The 23,013-nt window shown below is 34.0% G+C and overlaps 3 protein-coding genes across 3 annotated transcripts; 1 reads left to right on the top strand and 2 right to left on the bottom strand.

Moving 5' to 3' along the window:
- Positions 1 to 713: 713 nt before the first annotated feature.
- Positions 714 to 2,673, bottom strand: LOC116415707. Its single transcript, XM_031926393.1, has 4 exons — positions 2,575 to 2,673; positions 2,249 to 2,496; positions 1,959 to 2,175; positions 714 to 1,881 (listed from the first exon to the last, which is right to left on the bottom strand). The coding sequence occupies exons 1-4, from the start codon at positions 2,600 to 2,602 to the stop codon at positions 1,667 to 1,669; spliced, it is 708 nt and encodes a 235-aa protein (XP_031782253.1). The 5' UTR covers positions 2,603 to 2,673; the 3' UTR covers positions 714 to 1,666.
- Positions 2,659 to 3,225, bottom strand: LOC116416766 (cell wall integrity and stress response component 4-like). The gene has a single exon (XM_031926331.1). The coding sequence runs from the start codon at positions 3,223 to 3,225 to the stop codon at positions 2,659 to 2,661; it is 567 nt and encodes a 188-aa protein (XP_031782191.1).
- Positions 3,226 to 18,603: 15,378 nt separating this feature from the next.
- LOC107981250 lies at positions 18,604 to 20,299 on the top strand. The gene is made up of 3 exons (XM_016986540.3): positions 18,604 to 19,050; positions 19,603 to 19,810; positions 19,907 to 20,299. Exons 1-3 carry the CDS (start codon positions 18,828 to 18,830, stop codon positions 19,956 to 19,958), a joined length of 483 nt encoding a protein of 160 aa, XP_016842029.1. The 5' UTR covers positions 18,604 to 18,827; the 3' UTR covers positions 19,959 to 20,299.
- Positions 20,300 to 23,013: the final 2,714 nt, after the last annotated feature.

Raw genomic sequence — 23,013 nt, forward strand, 5'->3', positions numbered from 1 at the left:
TGAGTGAGGCTTAAATAAAGAAGGCGGAGGTTCTCTATGAAAAACAGTGTGATTTATTGAAAACAAAGAACTTGTGTAATCTTGAGGACGTGTGCTCTCTATGAGACTCCGTGACGGACTGACAGTGCGGGCGAGAGCGCTCCGGCGCAGCGAGCCCGCGCATGCGCAGAGCTGGGATGGCCGTTGAGTCCCAAGTGCTCGCATTATTTCTAACACTATCATATACAAATTTTATACTCAAATAAAAAACAATTCCAAACGTGATCAATACGAGGTATGGCGATCCCCTATTGAAAACAATGACGTCAATTAATGACGTCATTTGTCATGTCAGGAATTGGAACAAAAAATGACGCCATTATTTGCTTTTTAAAAATATATATATATGTATGGAAATGACGTCATTTTTGCTATATTTTTAATACACATATAGAAATGACGTCATTTTTTGCTTTATTTTAATACGTATATGGAAATGACGTAATTTTCGGGATGCTTACTCTTGCACGAAAATGACATAATTTTTTAAAGTTTTTTTTTCAAATGTATTATAATTTAATTTCATTAAAAATATTAGAGAGGGAAAACATAGACTAAATTTTTGTCATCAGGCATTTTATTGAATGCTTATAAAAACCATTTATAAAAAATAAAGGATTATTTAAATCCATATTTTTCAAAGAGTGATAATTTTAATTTATCACAACAATTTTTAAAAAATAAATGAAACGTATTAATTTCTTCGCAATCAAACATTATTCGCAGAATAAACTGTGAATCTATCTAAAACAATTTACGAAAAATAAATAATTATTTTAATCCATATCTTTGAAAGAGTGATCATTCTAACGTATCACAAAAACCATGCTAAAAAAAGGTGTTAGAAGTTTATAGAAATCAATAAAAATTCTTATCGATTTCAAGTCCAACTTTTAATACCATTTTGTGCATTAGAACTTTATAAAACGCGATAAAATCAATTTAATTCGATAAAATTCTATACGACGAATCACTATTAAAAGCTACAGAATTTATTTTATCAAACTCTTATCTATTTCGATTGAACATTTTCATATCGAATTTTATCGACTTAAATTGATTTTATCGCGTTTTATACAGTTTTAATGCACAAAATGGTATTAAAAGTTGGACTCAAAATCGATAGGAATTTTGATTGATTTCTATCAACTTTTATCACCTTTCTTTAGCAGGGAATGTTTAAAAAATAAATGAAACGTATTAATAGCTACGCAGTTAAACATTATTCGCAGAATAAACTTTAAATGTATCTTAAACAATGTACGAAAAATAAAGGATCATTATAATCCATATCTTTGGAAGAGTGATGATTCTAACGTATCACAAAAATGTTTAAAAAATAAATGAAACGTATTAATAGTTACGCAGTTAAACATTATTCGAAGAAAAAACTGTAAATGTTTCTTAAACAATGTACGAAAACTGAACGATCATTGTAATCCATATCTTTGGAAAAGTGATAATTCTAACGTATCACAAACATGTTTTAAAAATAAATGAAACGTATTAAGAGCTACGCAGTTATGCGTTATTCGCAAAATAAACTTTAAAAATATCTAAAAATAAATGAACATCTTGAATGCATAATATAGTAAACACTTAATATTCAAAAGTGTAAACATAAGGTTTAAGAATCAGTATCATCTGATTCCCGTGGTGAATGTGATGAATCATCAGCTTCTTCATCGTGCCTGTTCAACAGTTTCGATCTTTCTTGACAAATTATGACTCCCAATTCTCTTCCAAATTTATTTATTCGTTCTTTTCTTGATTTAGCATCACGTTCCGTTGAAACATCGTATGGTATAAAATTTCTTTCAAGTAAATACTGGACGTAGCCTCCTGTAAATGGAAAAAAAATGTACAATAATTTTATATAATTTTTGCAAAGCGTAGATCGTAATATATATAATTCATACGTTTTAAGGCTTCTCGTTTTCTTGGAGTTAACTCCACCCTTTCTTCTTGACTGTTGGTCCTATCTATCTGTACAGCCCTTTGTACGAATTCACGCAAATTCCAAATGTGAGGTACTACTAATTCACGTAAAAATTTGTATGAAGTTGTAGCATTTATAGCTCTCTTCCAGTTTTTGTACGGTACAGAAACCCCGTAATGGATATGAAACATATTAGTCTGGAAATAATAAATTGAAAATTATTTGATAAAAGTATATTTTTCATGATTATATAAGTTTATTAATTTGTACCTTCACTATTTTCCCATTATTATCGTCAATTTTTGTATCCTCCCATTTTGTGAGTTTATTTTTTTTCTCCATCCCGGAGTTAGAATAGTCATCAGAATCGTAAAAACATTCTTTAATTTTGTTTTTGTACTTGCGTTTCTTTTCCACCTGCTTTGTAAATTTGCCCTTAGTACTAACTGTTAGTGTTTTCTCTTCTTTAGATTTCTTTGCCCTATTAACGCCAGATGGGCCTGCAACTGCATTGTCCTCTGATGAAAAAAAAAATGGTATATCATTACACTTATTAGTTAAGTAACATAATACATTTATATTACGTAACAACTCACCGAATGCCAATATCCGACGTGGTTTCATTGGATTTGAGTGCGAATTTCGCGATGTAGGTGGTGTAGAAGCAACAGATTTCTGTGCTAGCTTTGTCGGTGGACATCAGGAGAGAATGGCAAATGATCTCTTGTAGCAGCAGAAGACACTGAATATGTTTTTGGATGATTTTGACGTGTAGAAGAGGATAGACTTTTACCATTATCTGCAGCCTTTTTTGAAGTTGAAACAGGTATCTCCATAAGTGTTAAAATGGTTGTCGCTTGAGGTGTTGAAGTTGATCTTTTACGCTTTTGTGATGCTTGAGAAGAAGACTCTGGCAAATTATTAGTATCAGTCTCGTTTAGTGTGAAAGCTGGTGTCACTGTTGAACTTAATCGTTTACGGGTTCTTGATACAAGTGAAGGAGACACTAGCAAATTATCAGCATCAGTCTTGTTCAGTGTGAAAGCTGGTGTCGCTGTTGAACTTAAGCGTTTACTGGTTCTTGATACAAGTGAAGGAGACACTAGCAAATTATCAGCATCAGTCTCGTTCAGTGTGAAAGCTGGTTTCGCTGTTGAGCTTATGCGTTTACTGGTTCTTAATGCTTGAATAGCAGATAATGGCAAATTACCAGTATCAATCTTGTTCTGTTTGAAAGCAGGTGTCATTGTTGAACTTGTCCTATTCCGTCTTCCTGATACAAGTACAGGAGACACTGGCAAAGTACAAGTATCTGTCTCTATATGTGTCAAAACAGTTAGCCCGAGCCGCAGACGAGTTTTCTCGAAAGGAAAAGCTGAAGTTGACCAAAGAGGGCCTGTTTTGCGAACATTTTCGACTAGATGCAATAAAGAGTGTTAAAGAAAAGCTAATGAGTTAAAAAAAGTGTGTGTGTGTATATATATATATATATATATATATATATATATATATATATATATATATATATATACACACACACTTTTTTTTACTCATTAGCGCCTGTTGACTTTCCGGGCCAAAATTTGATACTTCGGTTGACTTTCCGGGATATTGTTGATTTTCCGGGCATGCCCGAAAATAATTTATACACATTACGGGCATGCCCGGAAATAATTTATACACATTTCGGGCATGCCCGGAAATAATTCATTCATATTCCGGTACTGCCTGGAAATAGTAGCAAAATTTAACTGTTGCTTTTTTATTGCAAACAATTTTTTACGGAAGTATAAATGTGTTTTATATTAATATTATAACAGCAAAGTTTTCTCTTCTCTACTACCTGTCAGATTGACTATCTCTACTTCAGTTACATAAATCGTATACAATTTTTTTAAGGAAGTGTAAATGTGTTTTATATTAATATTATCACAGCAAAGTATTCTCTTTTACTGCCTGTCAGATTGACGATCTCTATTTAAGTTACATATCTTTTACTAAAATTTTTCATTTTTGCTGCCACCTTTTTTTACTTGTAAAATCCTAGCGCACTTTACATGCACAATTTTGTTGCTAAGTGATTGTTACTATTAATGGGATTTGTTGATAATTGGTTATTTGGTATACAAGATTTTAGAAAAAGATCAGATATCATTGTTACACGCACTATTAACTATTGTTAATAAATCATAACATCATCAGACGTGTACCTACTTTAAAGAAAAAGACTTTCATGAGCATTGAGAAATGTCACGACGGTTAGGTTTAGAGTGGGATTCCACGTTACATAAAAAACTTTTATTAGGTTTAAAACAATATGAAGCTGATTCAACTGCAAAAATCAGTGACTTGCTAAAATACAAGTTAAAGGAAATATCGCAAGAAATTTACCCTGTGTACGGAAAAGAAAAACAGTATCGGGAAAATGTTGAACATTTCATAAACACGTATATGGAGGAAATTATTCTCGATTATTCCTGTAAGTTTTTTTTCCATTCTCTTTCTAAAAAAATCTCCTTTGAATTAATTCATAATAAATACTGTTTTAATGTTTTTGACTTTCTATTTTTCACACAATAGTATTCGAACAGCATGTTATTGCTCCAAAACTTAAAGAGTGGAATTGTTATAAAAATTCTTTAATAGACGTGATGACAAGCACACATATTTTTCCTTTTTTCCAAAAATGGATGGAATCAGAAAATTTTAAATTTTCAATGAAGATAAAAGAAAATATCTTAATAAGAGTATATAACCTTCCTTCAGAAGAACCAAGAGATTTTTGTATGGGTAGTAAAAAATCAAAAAAAAGTGTACGACCTGTGGATGTTAAAAAAATTGGAAAACACGCTTAAAAACAATAGACATGAAATCATCACTGCTGCAAAAGAACACATTGAATCTAACAATATTGGTAAGTGTAATTTTCGATATACTTGTTATTTGACATGCATTTCACTTTGTAATATTTTTTATCGCTTTAAACAATTATTTATAAAGTATTATTTAGATTTTTTTCTATCTATTTATTTATTCTTAAAAAAAATATTTTAACGAGATAGTTAAACACAATAGTTAGACACAATTAGCATAAATATTATAGTATGGTATTATGACAGTTGTTATTTATGTTGTTGTGCTATTATGGTAATTCTTGACACGAAAAATGACTCAAAAAAATTTTTGTAAGGCTTAGGGCTGTACATAGGAAAAAAGTAATAAGTATTTTAGTTTTTCCTTATTTAAGGTAGTTCTACCGGTAGGTAGCTAGTTAAAACAAAGTCGACTTTTTATTTCTTAAATTTGTGGGATATAATTAATAATAGAGATTGCATAAGTCAAGATACAACAAATAATGATTTTACGTAAACATATTAGGCGATTCTACTTATCATAATTATGAATAAAAAGTTTCAGACAGAAGCTGATTTGACTCAATTTTTTGAGGTTATTATTCAGTCGATTTTATTATTCTGTTAATATTTGGTGACGCGTACAGATTATGTAACTCATCATTGTCTAGTCTCCTCCATTCCCCGGTTTCCTCATCTTTCTTCGTCCCGTATATTTTTCGCAAGACTTTATTTTCAAATACCCTAAAACAGTTGTCCGCCTGCTTAGTGAGAGCCCACGTTTCGCACCCGTACAGAACCACCGGCAGTATTATTGTCCTATATATTCTTATTTTAACGTTTTTAGACAACAGCCTCGGCTTAAGTAAATTACTCACGGCATGGAGTCTCTTATTTATTTCGACATTAATCTCGTTTCTATCATTTATGGTCGTACCCAGATACCTGAATTCGCTAACCTTTTCAAAAGTAAAATTCCCAACTCTGAGATCTTCCTCCCCTCTGCAGATGCCTAGCTTATCCACAATCATGTACTTTGTTTTTGATTCACTCACTTCTAACCCTGTATACTCCACCGCTTTTATGAGGATTTCCGCGTTTCTTGCTACCGTTTCCCTACAATCCCCCAGTATATCCAAATCATCTGCGTAGCCTAGTATCTGCGTTGTTCCATTAAGCGTCGCGCCCAGCTGGCTAACCTGCATTTTTCTAACGGCATACTCTAACGTTAAGTTGAACAGCACCGTAGAGAGTCCATCCCCTTGTTTTAAACCATCGCGTATCATGAAGGGTTCTGATACATTACCGCCTACTCGGACCTTTCCCGTGGGGAAGAATTTATATAAAGCAAAAAAGTTATACTTAACCTTAAAAAGTAATAATCAAATCAGCTTTTGCATGAAAGTTTTTATTAATAATTAAGGACGAATAGAATCATTTAACCTCTATGCACAATCATTATTTGGTATATATTCATTTATGCAGCTTCTTCTCTAGACACGTAGCGACGGTACTACCTTAAGGGGCAACCATATCGAAAAACATCTAAAAATGTTTTCATATTAAGTATAGCTTTCTAAATAAGATCTAAATAAAACTCAAAATCAAAAGCAGGGTAGCGTAGTGCTTAGTACATTAAATCATTATGTAAAAAATTAAAGGTCGATTATGGGCTTTCAGTTTTTTTAGCATTGGAAAAACATACTGTGGTTGGTGACTCCAGAAAACCATAGACACCTTGGATAACCTCCAAATAGCCTTTTAATCCCTGAAGATTCATGAGGGAAAATTACAAAATCAAACTAAATTATTTAAAATTTTTTTTAGTGATATTTGGTAATATTCTCTAATTTTACCATGCTAAAACATTAATCATACCTACTTGTCCGTTAAGGCACTCGATGCAATAATTTGAGAATTTTTTTAATGTTTGTAAGATTCCAAGTAAACCAGTGGATCTTTTGGGCTAAAATTTTAGAAGGATACTTTGTACACTTGTAGTTTTGGTATGAATGCAGGGATTTTGATTTCAATACTTATAAAATAATTGGCAATGAAAATACTGAATTTCTTCCTTTTTTTTTACGCTTATTATACCACCTATTGTTTATAAAATATTTTCTACTCATTTAAATTAAAATCCCTGCACTCATACCAAAAGTACAGGTGTACAAAGTGACCTCAGTTGTATTTCAGTATGTACTAAGTGTGCACCTGCAGCATCGGAGTCGTCTTCTTGTAGCTGCCTGGCTTTCCTCCTGAGGGTTCGTACTTCCTTGGTGCTATAGCTTCTTCTATCACAGGAGTTTTCATAGAGTCCATGGCAACTTTTTTCACACACTTCACTGAATTGTTTGTTGATTGCATCATATGCAGACTGAGCCATGGATTTTGAACAATCCATTAACCCATAAAATGTTGTTAGACCAGCAAGTCCCAGGGTACGAAATGTAACTACTGATATTCTGTTGCTCTCCCAAGCATGGTTTTTGACGCCAACTTTCTTGCATGAGTTAAAAGCTGCCAATTGACCACACGCAATGCACACTACTTCAATCTTAAATTCTAATCCTTGAGCCTTGGACTCGTCAAGTTATTGGACTTTGCCATGGCATTGGGGACAAATCAATAGTTCCACGAACTCAGGAAATAGAATGTTTATATCAAACAATATATTTCTGACCGCAGGTCCTCATAGGTTCCTTGCGCTGCTGGAGTTTCTATTTTTTTTGCTGATCTTGAAGGTCCTGATTTGTTGCTAGGTTCATTCTCACTAGTTCGTCCTAAAAAATCTTCTTGGCCTCTTCTTGCCTATTCCGTGAGAGTACTTCTTATCGAGATGGGTACTCGCAAACCAGCTCTTAGCATCTTGCTGATCACACATTTTGGCACGAAACTTAATTTTACCCTTTGTTTAAAAAAACTTCACTTCACTGCTCTGCTTTTAAATGAAGACTCCACTATTTTTTTTAGGGTTATCAGCTATAAGCTATATGCCCAAAACACTACACTTATCACAAACACTACTTAAATTAATAAAAATAAGCTTTTGAAAAATATCAGCTGTTATTATGCATTTAGGTATCAGATTTGTTTACATAGTGTAAATCACATCCTAGTACTTTATCAGCTATTTTCAAATATTTTCTGCCTGTTAGCAGAACCGCGGAACGTTCGCTCTGTTTTTCTCCGACACATTGAATCTAATCTATCCTACAGGTTGCGCACAGTATTTGAATTAATAACTATTTAAGTAAATGTTCCTATGTTTTGATCGGAGCTAGCTAGGATGATATACATGAGAAAGGAAATAAGAAATTTATCTTGAAAAAACACATAAATAAATTCCAATCGATACGCTCAAATTTATTCACTGAAATATATACGCACCCTGCTGGAAAAGGTCGATAGAAGTCGATTAAATCACTTATCGGCTTGAATAGTGAATCTTAATTCTACTTTTTGCATTAGAACTTGATAAAACGTAATAAAATACGATAAAAATCGATATAAGTCGATACAATTTAATATGAAAAATTACAATTGAAATTGATAAAATTTCAAGAAGATTATGGTCTATCGAATTCAATTAATTTTTCATATTGAGTTTTATCGACTTATATCGATTCTGATCGTATTTTATCAAGTTTTATCAAGTTCTAATGCAAGAGTAGAATTAAGAATTTAAGTTAATTGAAATCTTATCGACTTCAATGGTGAATTCCAATCGACTCCAATCGATTTCTATTCACTTTTTCCAGCAGGGCAAAGTATTATCCCAGCTGAAAATAATGATATGCGAACCATATGAGCACTAATTTGAGGATCATATGATAATCATATGATAATCGTATGAGCACTCATGAGGATATATGAGGATCATATGATAATCATATGAGAATCGTATGAACACTCATATGAGAATCATATGATTCTCATATGGTATACCGCAAGTTTTCATAAAAACGCGCTCTGACGCTTATTATTTCTTTTTTATTACTACTGCTTTGTAAGCTGCTTCTAGAATTTATTTTTGAATAAATATTACAGTGAAATAAACTCGAACTCGTAGAGATTTGAATCCGGGACCTTCAGACTATGAAGCAAGCGTTCGATACCACTGAGCCATCGTGATCTTTGATATCTTTAGATTTAAATCGTCATTATAAATTACACGTCCTTGTATGTTCTATTTATTATTATTACTTGATTTCATTTAATATGTTTTAATAAAAGTGAACGCTTGCTTCATAATCTGAAGGTCCCGGGTTCAAATCTCCACGAGTCCGAGTTTTTTTCACTGTAATATTTATTCAAAAATAAATTCTAGAAGCAGCTTACAAAGCAGTAGTAATAAAAAAGAAATAATAAGCGTCAGAGCGCAGTAAAAATAAGTAAGTATTTATTATTTGTTTTCATGAAAACTTGCGGTATATCATACGAGAATCATATGATTCTCATATGAGTGCTCATATGTATCGCACATGATTATTTTCAGCCGGGATACGTATATAAAACGGTTAAAAAATAGTATATTTTTTATATGTAGAACGAAAATTACTTTTACATTAAATTGATGAAACTTGAAATTTAAACTATAAATCGTACCTATTGTCAAAAAATAAAAAATACGGAATTTTACGAAAAATAGGTAAATTTTTTATAGATATTTGACTTATAATTTTACAGGAAAATTTTTTTTCGATAAACGGAATTCAGGAGCAATTCTACGGGAAATTTTCTAACAAAATAAAATTATTTTAATTAATTTATTAAACATCCGCTAATTGTCATTTAAATAATAGTTTATTAATCTTCGTACTTAACGCTCAAATAATCATTAGTAATAGAAGTAAAAATGACTTAGGTGGTAAGATAATGAATTGTAAAGTTGAGGATTGATGTTCAATCTTGGGTTAGAACAAATTTTGTTTTTAACTTTGTGTTTGCAGTTTCTTTACTTGCATTATCAATTAAACCATTTTTTATAATTATTTAGATGAAAATTGAATAATTTATTTTGATAAAAAAAAAATTTATGAGTGATTTCTGATGTGATTTTTAACGCGATGTCTCATGTAAGAAATTACGCCAAATAGTCACGTGTGACATCAAGTGAGAAGTCAAGTGATTTTACACGTAATTAATCAAGTCATTAATCTCGTGATTTTTTTCGCCAGGGGGGAGAGGCTGCACATATCCTGTGAAATTATTGCGGTAAATTAGTTACTGGTTTGCGTTACAATGTTTCACATTTGCACCCGATTTATTACAATTTTTCACATTTATCATTTCCGCTAGGGTTGCACCTTCTTGTCAATCTTGTTCTTTATGCCATAATGATGATGCATCGGGAGTTAGAATGTTTGTAGGCTTGTAATCTTAACATCATGGCGTACCACCCAAGTCTGTAGGGGATGACCTACTAGAATTACTATCGTAGCAAGTGCGCACGAGTCCTTGAAAGCGTGGCCAGTCTACGCCGACAGTACGATAACACTGCCACCACTTCTCTGCCTTTTCTCTTATAACCCCTTCAGAGCGAAGACTTTCTGGTTGTCAGAAAAAATGTATAGTATACGGCTAAGTATGTTTTGGGATTATCATGGTCGTAGCCATAAAATTCTGGTCGCGGTAGAGGAAACCCGAAGAGTGTTTAAGCGAATTCTTCCCAATAGCGCACTTCTGCTGGAGGATTCGCCATAGTTCTGAGTTTCTGCATGCAGACCTGCTTTTCCCTGGCGAAAAATCACATGATTACTCACGTGATTATTTGCCGTGATTCATCACGTGATATATCACGTTTAAAATCACATCAGAAATCACTCGTAAATTTTAAATATTTATTTATTAAAATAAATTGTTTATTTTTCATCTAAATAATTATAAAATAGTTGATGATATTGATAATTCAAATAAATAAATCGCAAACAAATTTCCCAGACCAAGACTTGAACCCCTGTCCACCATTTGACAATCCAATGTCTTACTACCTGAGCTATTTGTGCTGTTGCAAGTTTTAAATACCTAATCAAATCATACATAAAATATATTTATATTTATCACTTTATATAGTTTATATGGATACTGCAAGATAAATAATGGAAATTTCGAAAGTGTTTTTATTATTATTATAAATATATGTGCTATGTGTATAATGTATATAAAATTATAAATATAATTTTTTTTTGTGTATGATAAGATTAGGTGTTTGAAACTTGCAACAGCACAAATAGCTCAGGTAGTAAGACATTGGATTGTCAAGTGGAGGACAGGGGTTCAAGTCTTGGTCATTTTTTTGCGATTTATTTATTTGAATTATCAATATCATCAACTATTTTATAATTATTTAGATAGAAAATAAACAATTTATTTGAATATAAACAAATATTTAAATTTTACGAGTGATTTCTGACGTGATTTTACACGTGATACATCACGTGAGAAATCAAGTGATTTATCACGCGATTTATCGTGCTATTAATCACGTGATTTTTTCGCTAGGGTTCTCTCTTCAATTGCTGCCTTAAGGTGACGTTCTTTGCCTTCTTGGTCCGTTCGCATATGCAACACCTCAGTTTCTCAATCGCGATGCTCCTCCTCAAGCTTCTTATTTGCGGGTGCAGGATTCGATCCAGCGTCCCCGAGATCTCTAGGCAAGTACGCTACTACTGATCCAGTGCCGCCCTACTCCGTCGCTCGTACATTATACTTGCAATTATTAATTGTACAATATTTTATAGCACTGTCTGCATGAATCCGCTGTTACATCTATCCGCGAATATTTTATAGCACTGATTGCATACATTTTCACACTTATTGGTACGATAAGCAGTCCATTCTTGCACGGATGTGCAGCATCGGGGCAATAATGGACTACTAAAGGCACGGGTAGACGTGACATAATCGCGGATTTATGTTACTCTGGTCTATAAAATAACATATTTTAGTTAAAGAACTTAACAACTATAGTTTCTTAATATACTAGATTTAAAAAATGCATCTTAAATACAATCAAACGGTACGATCTAAACAATTGTTTCAAAGAATTACTTTATACATTAATTATTTTTTCAACAGAACTATATTATTTTTAGTAATAAAAAAAAACAAAAATATTTTGTTTCTAAATTATATGGATTAGGATAACTAACTAAACAAAAACCTTTATCTATATTGAAAATTACTGGTCCCTCCTCAAACCAGAATATTACTTATTACTTTTCATTTGAATATTAATCTTGGAACGAGTGAAAGAACTCAGAGTGAGTTCCAACAAAAGGAAAGGGTTGAGTGAGTGAAGGGTTCTTTTTAATTAACACACACGATTTCGCGGTACACAAAAGGCACTTGCTTTGGCGTAAAAACCCTCACGGTTTAGAGGGAAAAGCCTCAGCAAGTGTAAGCTTTATTGAAAATAAGGAAAGGGAAACTATACAAATAAAAGAAAGAGAACAGTGACTCTAAAAGAGAAAAAACTCAAGTGAAAGAACGCACGCAAACGCAAAGACGCGAGGTACCTTTTCCGCACGCAGAGAGAGCTCTCTTACCGCAAAGACGAACGCAAAAACCGCCGCTGAAGAGGGCGTTGAGCAGGCCTCGTCGTAGTCCGCCGCTACTTCCGTCCTGGCCTGGAGGTCTGGAAGCCGGGCCTGGGGAACGAAAGGATGGTCCGCAACCGTGCACCAAGCGCGCCCCGACGTCTCGGGGAGCCAGACGCTTGGCACGAGGGCAACAAGGGGTGTTGCCGCTGTTCGCTCGCCCCGAAGGAGTCACGTACAACACGTGGACACCTTCGCCAACAAACCTTAAGACTATCGCCTCGAGGCACACTCACACACTCGCGCAAATACACACACGCGAACGACGCGATCGCGAATTTTCCGCTAAACACTACCAACACGGCGCAGAACGAGGTGAACAGTGATAGCTCTGAGAAGAACAAGTCACTGGCTCACCGTCAGAAGACAAAAAAAATCGAAAAGCGTAAGGAAGCCAAACGTGCGAAGCGCTAGGCAGTCCGAACAGGAATCCGCGCGCGCGGGCCCTTCGCACGCTCGCAAGCGGGGCCGGCGGCGCGCAACTTGACGCATGCGCGCGCGCTCTCAACGTCGCAACGGAGAGCGAGCAGCGGCACGAAATTCAAAAAGCCTAAATTTACACCTACACTACTTGAACGAATAAAACGAACTGAACATCATTAATGACAAAATATTTATTTTACAGATCTAAATGAAAAAATAGAATGTGAAAAACTCTTGAACTCATCTGATGTTCAAAACCCTTCAATGTAAGTATCAATAGGTTTAATACATATTTCATAATAACTAACAAGACAATTAGTGTTACGACGCTTAAAAATTGTCAGTTATTCTTTATCTTTGAAATTGCTTACCATCTCTGCTAATGATTGGAGATTAGAACATATTAAAATATTACAATAAAGCACAAATGTCGATTAAAATAAATTAAATTAATATATTTTAATCGGCATTTATGCTCTATTTTAATATTTTAATCCGTTCTAATCTCCATAGTAAAAACATGTTCCATTCAATAATATTATTCATATTTGTTAGAAAGAATAGTAGTAATACTCATTTTAATTTTTTTTGTAAATTAAATACCACGTACTTATTACACGGTAATCAAGAGCAAACCACATAAATAGTTTTTCTACTTACGTGTGCAAAGTTCGATTTTACGAACACATTTGCGTTTGCAAAGTGTCACTTTCCCACACGCTTAAATGAGCATTCGAAAAAGTAGCTGAGCGTGCTCCTCTGTACGTACTCGCTTCACTCGTGCACAAATCTCCTCGCGCATAGGCGCACACTCGTTACTTTCCCGCATGCTCAGCTACATTCACACATACTGTTCTAAGCACCTGTAATAGTGACACTTTGCACCCAAACGCGTCTGCAAAATCGAAAATTGTGCACATCAGTAGGAAGAATATCGTAAGATACTCGTACTCCAAGTAGGTGTACCCTTACTCCCTCTTGTGTCACCCTTGCTTCGCTCGGGCGATAAACTCCGCAAGTGTGGGAAAGATTTACTTTGCGCACTGGTATCTTGATGTACTATATATGTTTTAGAACGTAATAAAAGTACCTAATAAACCTCGCAGTAGTATGCAACAGGTTTCATTATAACTTTACATAAGAACACAATACAAGCAAAATTAACTATATTATAAGAAAGTTATATTTTAAATCGTTCATAGTTAATAATAATAAATAAATTATATTAGAGAAAATAATGACATAATCTTGTTTCTAATTGAAAACAAGGAAAAAATAGACTTGGTAGAAAAAAATTATGCCTGATTTTTAAATTGCATGACAAATAATATGATTTCATAACAATAAAATCATAACAAATCATAAATATATCTTAAAAATAATATTTTCTTATATAATTATATCACATTATAGAAATCAAAGATGTTTGACTCAAAGTACACATAAATTTGCTTTTGCTGATTATATTGCTAACTCATTGGTTATTGATATATTTTATCTGAACAAAAAGACCCACAAAATAAATCAGAACATTTTGGGTGAATTAGCTACCGATAAAAATTTTGAAGAAGAGATTAAGATGGCAATTAATGAGTTTCGTATACCTATATCGGACATAACTGATAATTTATTAGTCATAATAAAACGGCATCTCAAGAATGTAAATATTCCAGAGAAAATGCTGAAACGCGAACTCAAATCATATTTATTGATAGTAAAACCAGATTCTGGATTTGCAGTTAGAATATGTAATAGGTTAGTATATGTGAATGCAATTTTGTAGATAATAGACTTTTATGCATAAACAAATCTGTTTTGTGATACAGATAATTATCTTTTAATCTTATATATTGTAATGGGGTGATTGGCGAACACCGTACGGCCACGAAGATGCCGTACGTCACCACGATCTCGACTCTATACCTCGATGTGAGCCGGGCGATAGCGCGCGGACGTTACCTGCAGAGTGCAACGCTATCGCTCGTGCGCTGGCTCGCCAATTCGTCAATACAAACGCGTGGTGCGCCTGGTGCACCACGCTTCCTCCGCGTATGACCGTAGGTCCTAACAGTGGACGAGGAGTTCGGGTTACTCGAATGACAAAGCGTGTGGTTTAGATAAAGAAAGAGTCAGTATATTGTCTCGTTTCAAAGTATTACAAATGGTATTACAGAGCTCGCGCGCGCAATAGCAAGAGGAACGCGCGCAGATATCTCACACGAAACCGGGCCAAAGACTCGGTGGCAGCGAGCCTCGACCTTCGACAGCTTCGTGTGGGAATTCGGAGAGTATATCACAACTTGCTCGCTCGCTGACCGAACGCGGATGCCTCGTCGTCTCGTGTCCACTACGGCGATTCCCAGCAATAGGAGCAAAGGTCTCTCTTGGAACTGGAGGCGTCCCTCCAGTCGATGTCGGTACGTCGTAGCCTCCTTGTGCGCCGGGTACGGTACGTGGTCCACGGATCGTTGACGGGTGCGCTATATATATATATATACATATATATATATATATATATATATATATATATATATATATATATATATATATATATATATATATATATATGTATACTACCCTACTAAAAAAAATCACGCTTTTAATTACGTGATTTTTTTCAGTAGGGTACGTATGCTATATTGTGATACAAAATGTGTACACACTTTTTATAAGTCATTCGACATCCAAAACTATACGTAGAAAATTGATGATTTTACAGGTATTCTAAAAATGTCAATCAGGGTGTCAAAGTATGCGCTACAAAATTTTGGCCCAAAAATGCCATTTTGAAGTATTTAAATGGATATACAACTAAATTAACTCAAAAAGAGTTAGAGTATTTAACAAACGCTCATTTAGATTTTTCGATTATGCCTGGAACAAGTGACTCAGAAAATCAAAAATTGTGGCTAGGTCCTGGATCATATGTTAACCACGACTGTCAACCAAATGCGAAATTGCATACATTAAAAATGAACGTAGAACTCTGTCAGCTACAAGCTACAAGGAATATACACGTCGGAGAAGAAATAACTTGGAATTACGGATTGGAATATTTCGAGACAGACGAATGTGAATGTATGACATGCAAAAAAGAAAACAAATATGTAAAAGGTGAGTCTGGCGAATTTTTGAAAGTAATTTTAACATAAGTTCGACAAAACAATTGTATCCCTTTATGTAAGAAAAATTTTACTCTTTTGACGGAATGTCTCGTGGTCGTCATAAACGGGAAATCAGAGGCCCAAAAATCCCGACCTATTATTTCTTACAAACAAAATTCTTCTCCCGCTTATCTTGAACAAGGTTCCACCAAACCACATTACTTCGTTCGGGTTACGAAGCAGAAAATCTGAAATTGAAGCGTTCAAAAATACGCTTAAACTCTCTTTATTCTCCGATCCCGTTCGGTTTCTAATTACTTGTTCCTTAAACTCTCTCTCTCTCTCTCTCTCTCTCTCTCTCTCTCTCTCTCTCTCTCTCTCTCGCACTAACATTCGCACTCGTGATATGTAAAAAAGGCACCGCTGCACCCTTTACTTAAAAAATTGAATAATGAATCGAACTCGCGAAGAGTCGACTTTTCGCACTGACTCTGCTTGAAAATCAAACGATATTTTCTTAAAAGTATAGTAGCTTATCAGACTTATCAATGAATACTATCAACGAAATTTTAGGAATAAATTAGCAATTTTATAGTAAGAAAAGTTGTAAATCAGATCATTTTGTAAGAAAAATATATTATCGTTAATACATTAGATTTATGCTTTTTTTATTAATACTTCTACACTTTTCTGCCATCACACGATCCTTGATCCTAAGATCCAAGAAATCCCAAAACGTACCTAATTAAATCTAATAATTAATTTCTTAAATCCACAGAAATTATATCAACTTTTAGGCTCAAGCCTTACAAATATAAGAATCAATAGCTATTTATTTGGCATTATTCAGACTATGTCAAATGCTTTATTGTTTTGAAAACATAAATAAGAAAACATCGCTGAAAGCGAAATGTTTTGCTTTTCACATAAGGCACTCGCCTATCTTCTAAACATGGATTATACACATGCCAAATATGGCAGAAAATGACGAAGAAGTATAGAGGTATACAGTTGAAAAGTATGTACTATAGTTTGAATTGCCGCGATCATATTTAAGAGGGTAAAATGGTCGCCAAAAAAATGAAGGATTTTTATGCGATTTCAAGGTCAAAACGGTTTTGTAACTCCCATTCTGCCAAATCAATAGCAATTGTAAGAGAGGTGAAATAATATAAGTGTATTAGACTGAAAATTAAGTACAAATAATTTAAATGGCCAAGGTCCCGTCTCAGTTGGTAAAATAGTTAGCAGAATGTTGGCTAAGGAATTTTACCTAAATCAATGTCTCTTAAAATACGTAAGAAGTTAAGTATTTCTCATTAATCTAGGAGAGTGTATAAAAAAAGTTGCTTAGTACAAGATTACATTCATCCTCTAGGTAATAATAGAAAACACTCGCTTATCATACCATGATCAATGACTTTGAATTAATGTAAAAATGAATCACGGTAATAAATGAACCACTTTTTATAGAATAAGTAAAGGGTTTAATCATAACTTATTTCGTGAATATTAGCGTTGATATACTTATTCATTAAAAAAAAATTTAAGCAGTTGCTAATTAGACCTAAACCTATGTCTCCGTATCAAAGTGAAAAATCAATAATCTTTCATAGATTTAGGTGATTTGCAGCAGAATATATTTCTCTGTATACAATCGTATCCATCCCTAAGACAGTAATAGTGAAAGTCCAAAATAGCCAACAGATCTAACTCTAATCTTTATCTGAAAAGTAACGTAAAAAAGTTTGGGGTAAATATGGCATATCGAGTGATTTTGTACCTAATTTCATTTATTCAATACATAAGCACCACTAAAATAAGAGCAAGTAGCTTATAACATCTTAATCTATGATTCTGGATTACGTATAAAACGGATTTCGTTTCCTAGATTTTGTTAATTAATCGACTTGAAAAAAAATGATAAAGAAAGCTGCTAATCATACTTAAATCTATGTCCTTTGTTATGCGTGAGAAGTCAATATTTTCTCATAGATATAGGTAGATGTTCAAGTATTAATAAAGTCTACGCGAGCTGTTTCAGGCACCTTATTTTATGGGTATAAGACACAATATTGAATAAATGGCTTCTTATACATCTAGTCGATATTTTGATCTAAAACTATTCTATAAATGATAGATTTGAACTATTACTTGATAAAAGACAATTTTAACAAATGGTTGCTTACACCTAATCCTATGAGTCTGAACAAATGTAATAATTTAATTATCTTTCATAGATTTAGGTAATTGTAGCAGCATATGTTTCTTCTTACACAACTGTATCTTCCCTAAAACAATTACCAATCCAATTAGATCTTAATCTATGGTTCTGCATCAGGGTATGATAAAGATTGCGTTTCATAGATTTAGTTGATAGTTTGTTAAAAAAAAAAAGAAGTAAACAAGCTGATAATCACACCTAAATCTATGTCTTTTAAAATGCGTAAGAATTCAATATTTTCTCATAGATATAGGTAGATGTTTCACTATTATTAAAGTCTACGCAAGCTATTTAGAACACCTTATTCTATGGTTATAAGACACGGCATTAAATAAATTTCTTTTTATACATTTAATGGATATCTTGATTTGAATCTTTTCTGTGAATTATAGATTTGAACTACTACTTAATAAAAACAATTTCAATTATATTTCATCTAGTTCTCAATATTACCATGTAGTACTCTTCGCTCTCGCGAGATGTCACAACCTTCAGCGAAACAAAAAAGAGACTGACCGCCGGCCCGGGCCCGCGCCGCGGCTCTCTACCTAGCTTCATATCACTTCGTTGTGCGCGAGCGTCAAGACCTTCTCGAGACGACTCTTTCTTTCTTTGTGTGTTAGATTCCGTTTTTTTGCATTTGCTATGTCTAAAAGACGTATGGGTCCGGGAGACTACGAAAAATGGAAGGAGTTCCAAGCCAAGTTCAGAAGGATGCAGGAGGAGATGGAGAATTTACCGCCGTTATTTGTGAGAAGCCCTCACACATCCGACGAGGATTCCGATTCGGATCTTGAGGTAGATGCGTCTTCTCAGAAACGATCTCCGTTGGCAGACCCAGACAAAGAAGGAGGTACAGATCGCAAAGGTATTAATTTGCGAAGTCAAAACATTTTCTTTTGTTTCTTTCCACCTTGTCTTTGTTCAGAACCCCTTCCCCCCTCTTTTTCGCGTCACGAAAAATTTTGTGTGTTCCAGAAGCAGTTAGAGTCGCGCCAATGATAATATGTTCTCTTTCCTAGTATTGGAGAGACATTATATACTTATCCAATATTTGTTGGTTGGAGTTCGCCCTTACGGCATATCAATATGAGTATATAGAGAATTGTTTTTTCCTTTCTATTCTGTTTTGAGAGTTTATTGACTATGATGCCCTTACGGCTAATGGTTATGCTATTACAGCTACGTATTACCTATATCGCTAGTGGTTAAGCTATTACAGCTACGTATTACCTAGACCGATAATGGTTAGATGCTATTACAGCTACATAGGGCCTATTGAATCGCCTTTGAACTCTGATATAACTAAGATGCCTTTACGACTATTAGTTATAGAGATATTATACCTTTATGGGTTTTATTCATTAATTTAATTTTTATGAGACATATCTAGTCCTAATGCTACTTGTATCGCTTCCAGACATGGAAAGGGGAGCGTCCAATGATGATGACGAGGATTCGATGCCACATGATGATCGAGAGGTCATAGACATTTTGGGCATAGACAACAAAGATGATGACGATAAAACTGTAACCATCGATTCATCGCTTGTTAAGATATGGCATAAACTCGTAAATCAAGGATTAAATAAGGAAGCTAAAGAGGAGTTAAAGAAAAAATATATTAGGTAATAAATCTATGATTTTTAATCTATCACAAAGCTACAAATAACGTTGTAGCATTACGAGCATATTTTAATTGTTTTTAAATGGTAACGCTTTAGATTGCCGGAATTTGAGCCTAAAAGGCTAAATCCAGAGATAGCAGACAGATGAAAAAGGATTCTTACATGCTTGAACTGCAAAAAATTGCTGGTTCATCGATGATGGCCGTGGGAACTATTCTCACAATGTTGATTAAAGATGAGGATTGCGACAAATTACAAATTGTTAGTTTACTTAATGATATAGCAAAGATGGCCATTCAGATGCATCATGACATCTCTGTATCAAGAAGAAGCAACATTTTTATATCCAATCTGGCTCCTCAGGCTGCGGAAATCATCAAGACAGCTGAGATTGACGATACCCTGTTCGGAAATAAATTGGCAGAGCGCATTAAGGAATCTAAAGCGCTCACAAAGCTCTCGGAGGATTTTCAGCAGAAATCCAAGCCAACTGCTACTGTTAAGAGGAATTTTTTATTCAAAAGCCCGCAGTCGAGACGCCCTTTCTCTCAGCAGCAGACGGGTTACAATCAGAAGGGTTACAATCAAAAGAATTACTACAACCGAACCGGGTACAATCGGGGAAATCAATCCAACAAGCCAAATTTCCGATCCAGACAGCAGTTCTTCAATTCACAGAACAGGAACCAGAAAGAAGAGAACACCTCCCAAAAGAAGTAGTATCTGTAAGTCTGGCAGGCAGATTAAAATATTTTGTTAGAGAGTGGCAGGAAATCAGGGCTAACAAATTTGTCATTGACTTAATTAGGAACTATAAAATACCCTTCGTAAAGGAACCCTTTCAACTTAGCCCTCCAGGATATGAGGTTTCGAACAAGGATTTTGATAGGTATAAGAGAGCCGTAGACAATTTATTACTTAAGGGCGCGATAAAAGTATGTAAGCCTCGCGAAGACCAATTTCTTTCGTCTTATTTCCTAGTTCCTAAGAAAGATGGCACAGATAGGTTTATACTTCTCATTTTCTGATCTAACGTACAAGACTGTGATGTTATTGTTATTATGTACAGCTCACAGAGCACAAACCATAGCAAATATTAGACTGAATAACATTACATTTTCTAGTGACCAGGTTATGATTCATATTAGTGATAACATAAAAATATCAGCCGTGGGGCGTTGTCAACCCCTTTTGATTTTACCCTTTTATAGTCAGAATCCAAAGATATGCCCAACCGCGACATTGTTAAGTTATATAGCAAGATCAAAGGCCCTTAGGGCGACAAGTGATAAACTATTTATAGCGATAAGAAAACCTCACAAGCAGGTTGGTGCTCAAACGATTAGTAGATGGGCCAAAGAGATTTTAGGTAAGAGCGGTATTGATCTGACGATCTTTTCCGCACATTCTATTAGACATGCAGCTACATCATTAGCCAATGTTAAGGGAATTAACTTAGATACTATCAGACTAACAGCGGGCTGGTCTGCACAGTCGCAAGTTTTGCCAAGTTTTATAATAAGCCTATTTTGCCCTTAGATTCACAGGAGTTCGCACTCTCAATACTAAAGAATTAGTTATAGTAAAATCAACTATATAGCAGATGAAAAAAAAAGATAGAATAGAGTAAGAAAGAAAGAAGAATTAATGTTGTTTTTTAATACATTTTATATCAGTTTTCTTTTATCGTATTAAAAGTTATGCATTTCAAAAACACTGTTGTACAATTGTTATCTCTGAACTACTACATGGTAATATTGAGAACTAGATCAAATATAATTGTACGATCAAACGAACTTACTTTGTGAAGTTCGATCGTAATTATATTTCATCTCGTTCGAAGATATTACCAGTCCCACCCATGATTTAATATTTGTTCGTACCTCACAAATTCCCCCCCCTTTTTTTTATTAACAATTGATACAACGTCTCTGAAGAATATGAAGCTAGGTAGAGAGCCGCGGCGCGGGCCCGGGCCGGCGGTCAGTCTCTTTTTTGTTTCGCTGAAGGTTGTGACATCTCGCGGGAGCGAAGAGTACTACATGGTAATATCTTCGAACGAGATGAAATATAATTACGATCGAACTTCACAAGGTAAGTTCGTTTGATCGTACAACAATGGTTGCTTACACCCAACCCTATGACTCTAAATAAAAGCAATAATTATCTTTAATAGATTTAGGTTATTGTAGCAGCATATGTTTTTTCTTACACAACTGTATCCACCCTAAAACAATAAGGACAGCAGCGAAAAAGGCATGCAAATCATAATTTAATCTATAGCTCCGAAATAACAAACGAATTAAATTACCATCAAAGTTAGAGTGAAGATTGCGTATCAAGTAATTTGGTACCTAATTACATTTATTCAATAGACAAGTACCAAAAAAATTAGTTCAAGTAGCTCTTAACATCTTGATCTATGGTTCTGCATCAGGGTATGAAAAAGATTGCGTTTCATAGATTTAGTTGATAGTTTGATTAAAAAAAAGGAAGTAAACAAGCTGATAATCACACTTAAATCTATGTCTTTTAAAATGCGTAATAATTTAATATTTTCTCATAGATATAGCTAGATGTTTCAGTGTCATTAAAGTTTACGCAAGCTGTTTAGGACACCTTATTCTATGGTTATAAGACACGGCATTAAATAAATTTCTTATTATACATCTAATTACATTTATTCAATAGACAAGTACCAATCAAATTAGATGACGTTTTATAGATTTACGTGATTGTAGCAGTATATGTTTCTCTGGACATAATTATATCTATTTCCAAGATAATAATGATTGAAGTCAAGTAAAGCTGTCGAATCCCATTCCGATCAATGGCTTTCAAATAACTTAAGAATCGAATTTTCCCGTAATAGGTTGCAAATGAAATTATTTAATGCATGATTAAATTTATCTAGTTAGCAAGTATTGATAAAAATAAAGCGAGTAGCTTATAGTATCTTAATCTATGTGAAAAAGGGTAAGAAACACATTGCTTTTTATAGATTTGTTGGATTGTACAATTCAATAAAAATTTTCGCTTTTAGTGAATGAGATTAGTAAATTTCTCGTTTGGTTTTAAAATTTTAATCATTTCTAGGATATATTTAGATATTTATCATCAAAATAATTTCTTATTCCTTTTTTCAAACTAGTTTGATTGTTGAAAGTATACTCATGCGGATAAAACTTAAAGATTCGTGGATA

This window comes from Nasonia vitripennis, chromosome 3, assembly GCF_009193385.2.
Source record: "Nasonia vitripennis strain AsymCx chromosome 3, Nvit_psr_1.1, whole genome shotgun sequence".
Classification (NCBI taxonomy): Eukaryota; Metazoa; Arthropoda; class Insecta; order Hymenoptera; family Pteromalidae; genus Nasonia; species Nasonia vitripennis.

What these genes read in the sequence shown, in the direction of transcription:
- LOC116416766 (XM_031926331.1), bottom strand. Translation starts at nt 3,225, where the DNA reads ATGACACCTGCTTTCAAACAGAACAAGATTGATACTGGTAATTTGCCA.
- LOC116415707 (XM_031926393.1), bottom strand. Translation starts at nt 2,602, where the DNA reads ATGAAACCACGTCGGATATTGGCATTCG. An exon ending in ACGTCGGATATTGGCATTCG is followed by an intron (nt 2,497 to 2,574) that starts GTGAGTTGTTAC and finishes TTTTTTCATCAG; the next exon opens with AGGACAATGCAGTTGCAGGC. An exon ending in AAAACGAGAAGCCTTAAAAC is followed by an intron (nt 1,882 to 1,958) that starts GTATGAATTATA and finishes TTCCATTTACAG; the next exon opens with GAGGCTACGTCCAGTATTTA.
- LOC107981250 (XM_016986540.3), top strand. Translation starts at nt 18,828, where the DNA reads ATGTCTAAAAGACGTATGGGTCCGGGAGACTACGAAAAATGGAAGGAG. An exon ending in AGGAGGTACAGATCGCAAAG is followed by an intron (nt 19,051 to 19,602) that starts GTATTAATTTGC and finishes TATCGCTTCCAG; the next exon opens with ACATGGAAAGGGGAGCGTCC. An exon ending in TTAAAGAAAAAATATATTAG is followed by an intron (nt 19,811 to 19,906) that starts GTAATAAATCTA and finishes GTAACGCTTTAG; the next exon opens with ATTGCCGGAATTTGAGCCTA.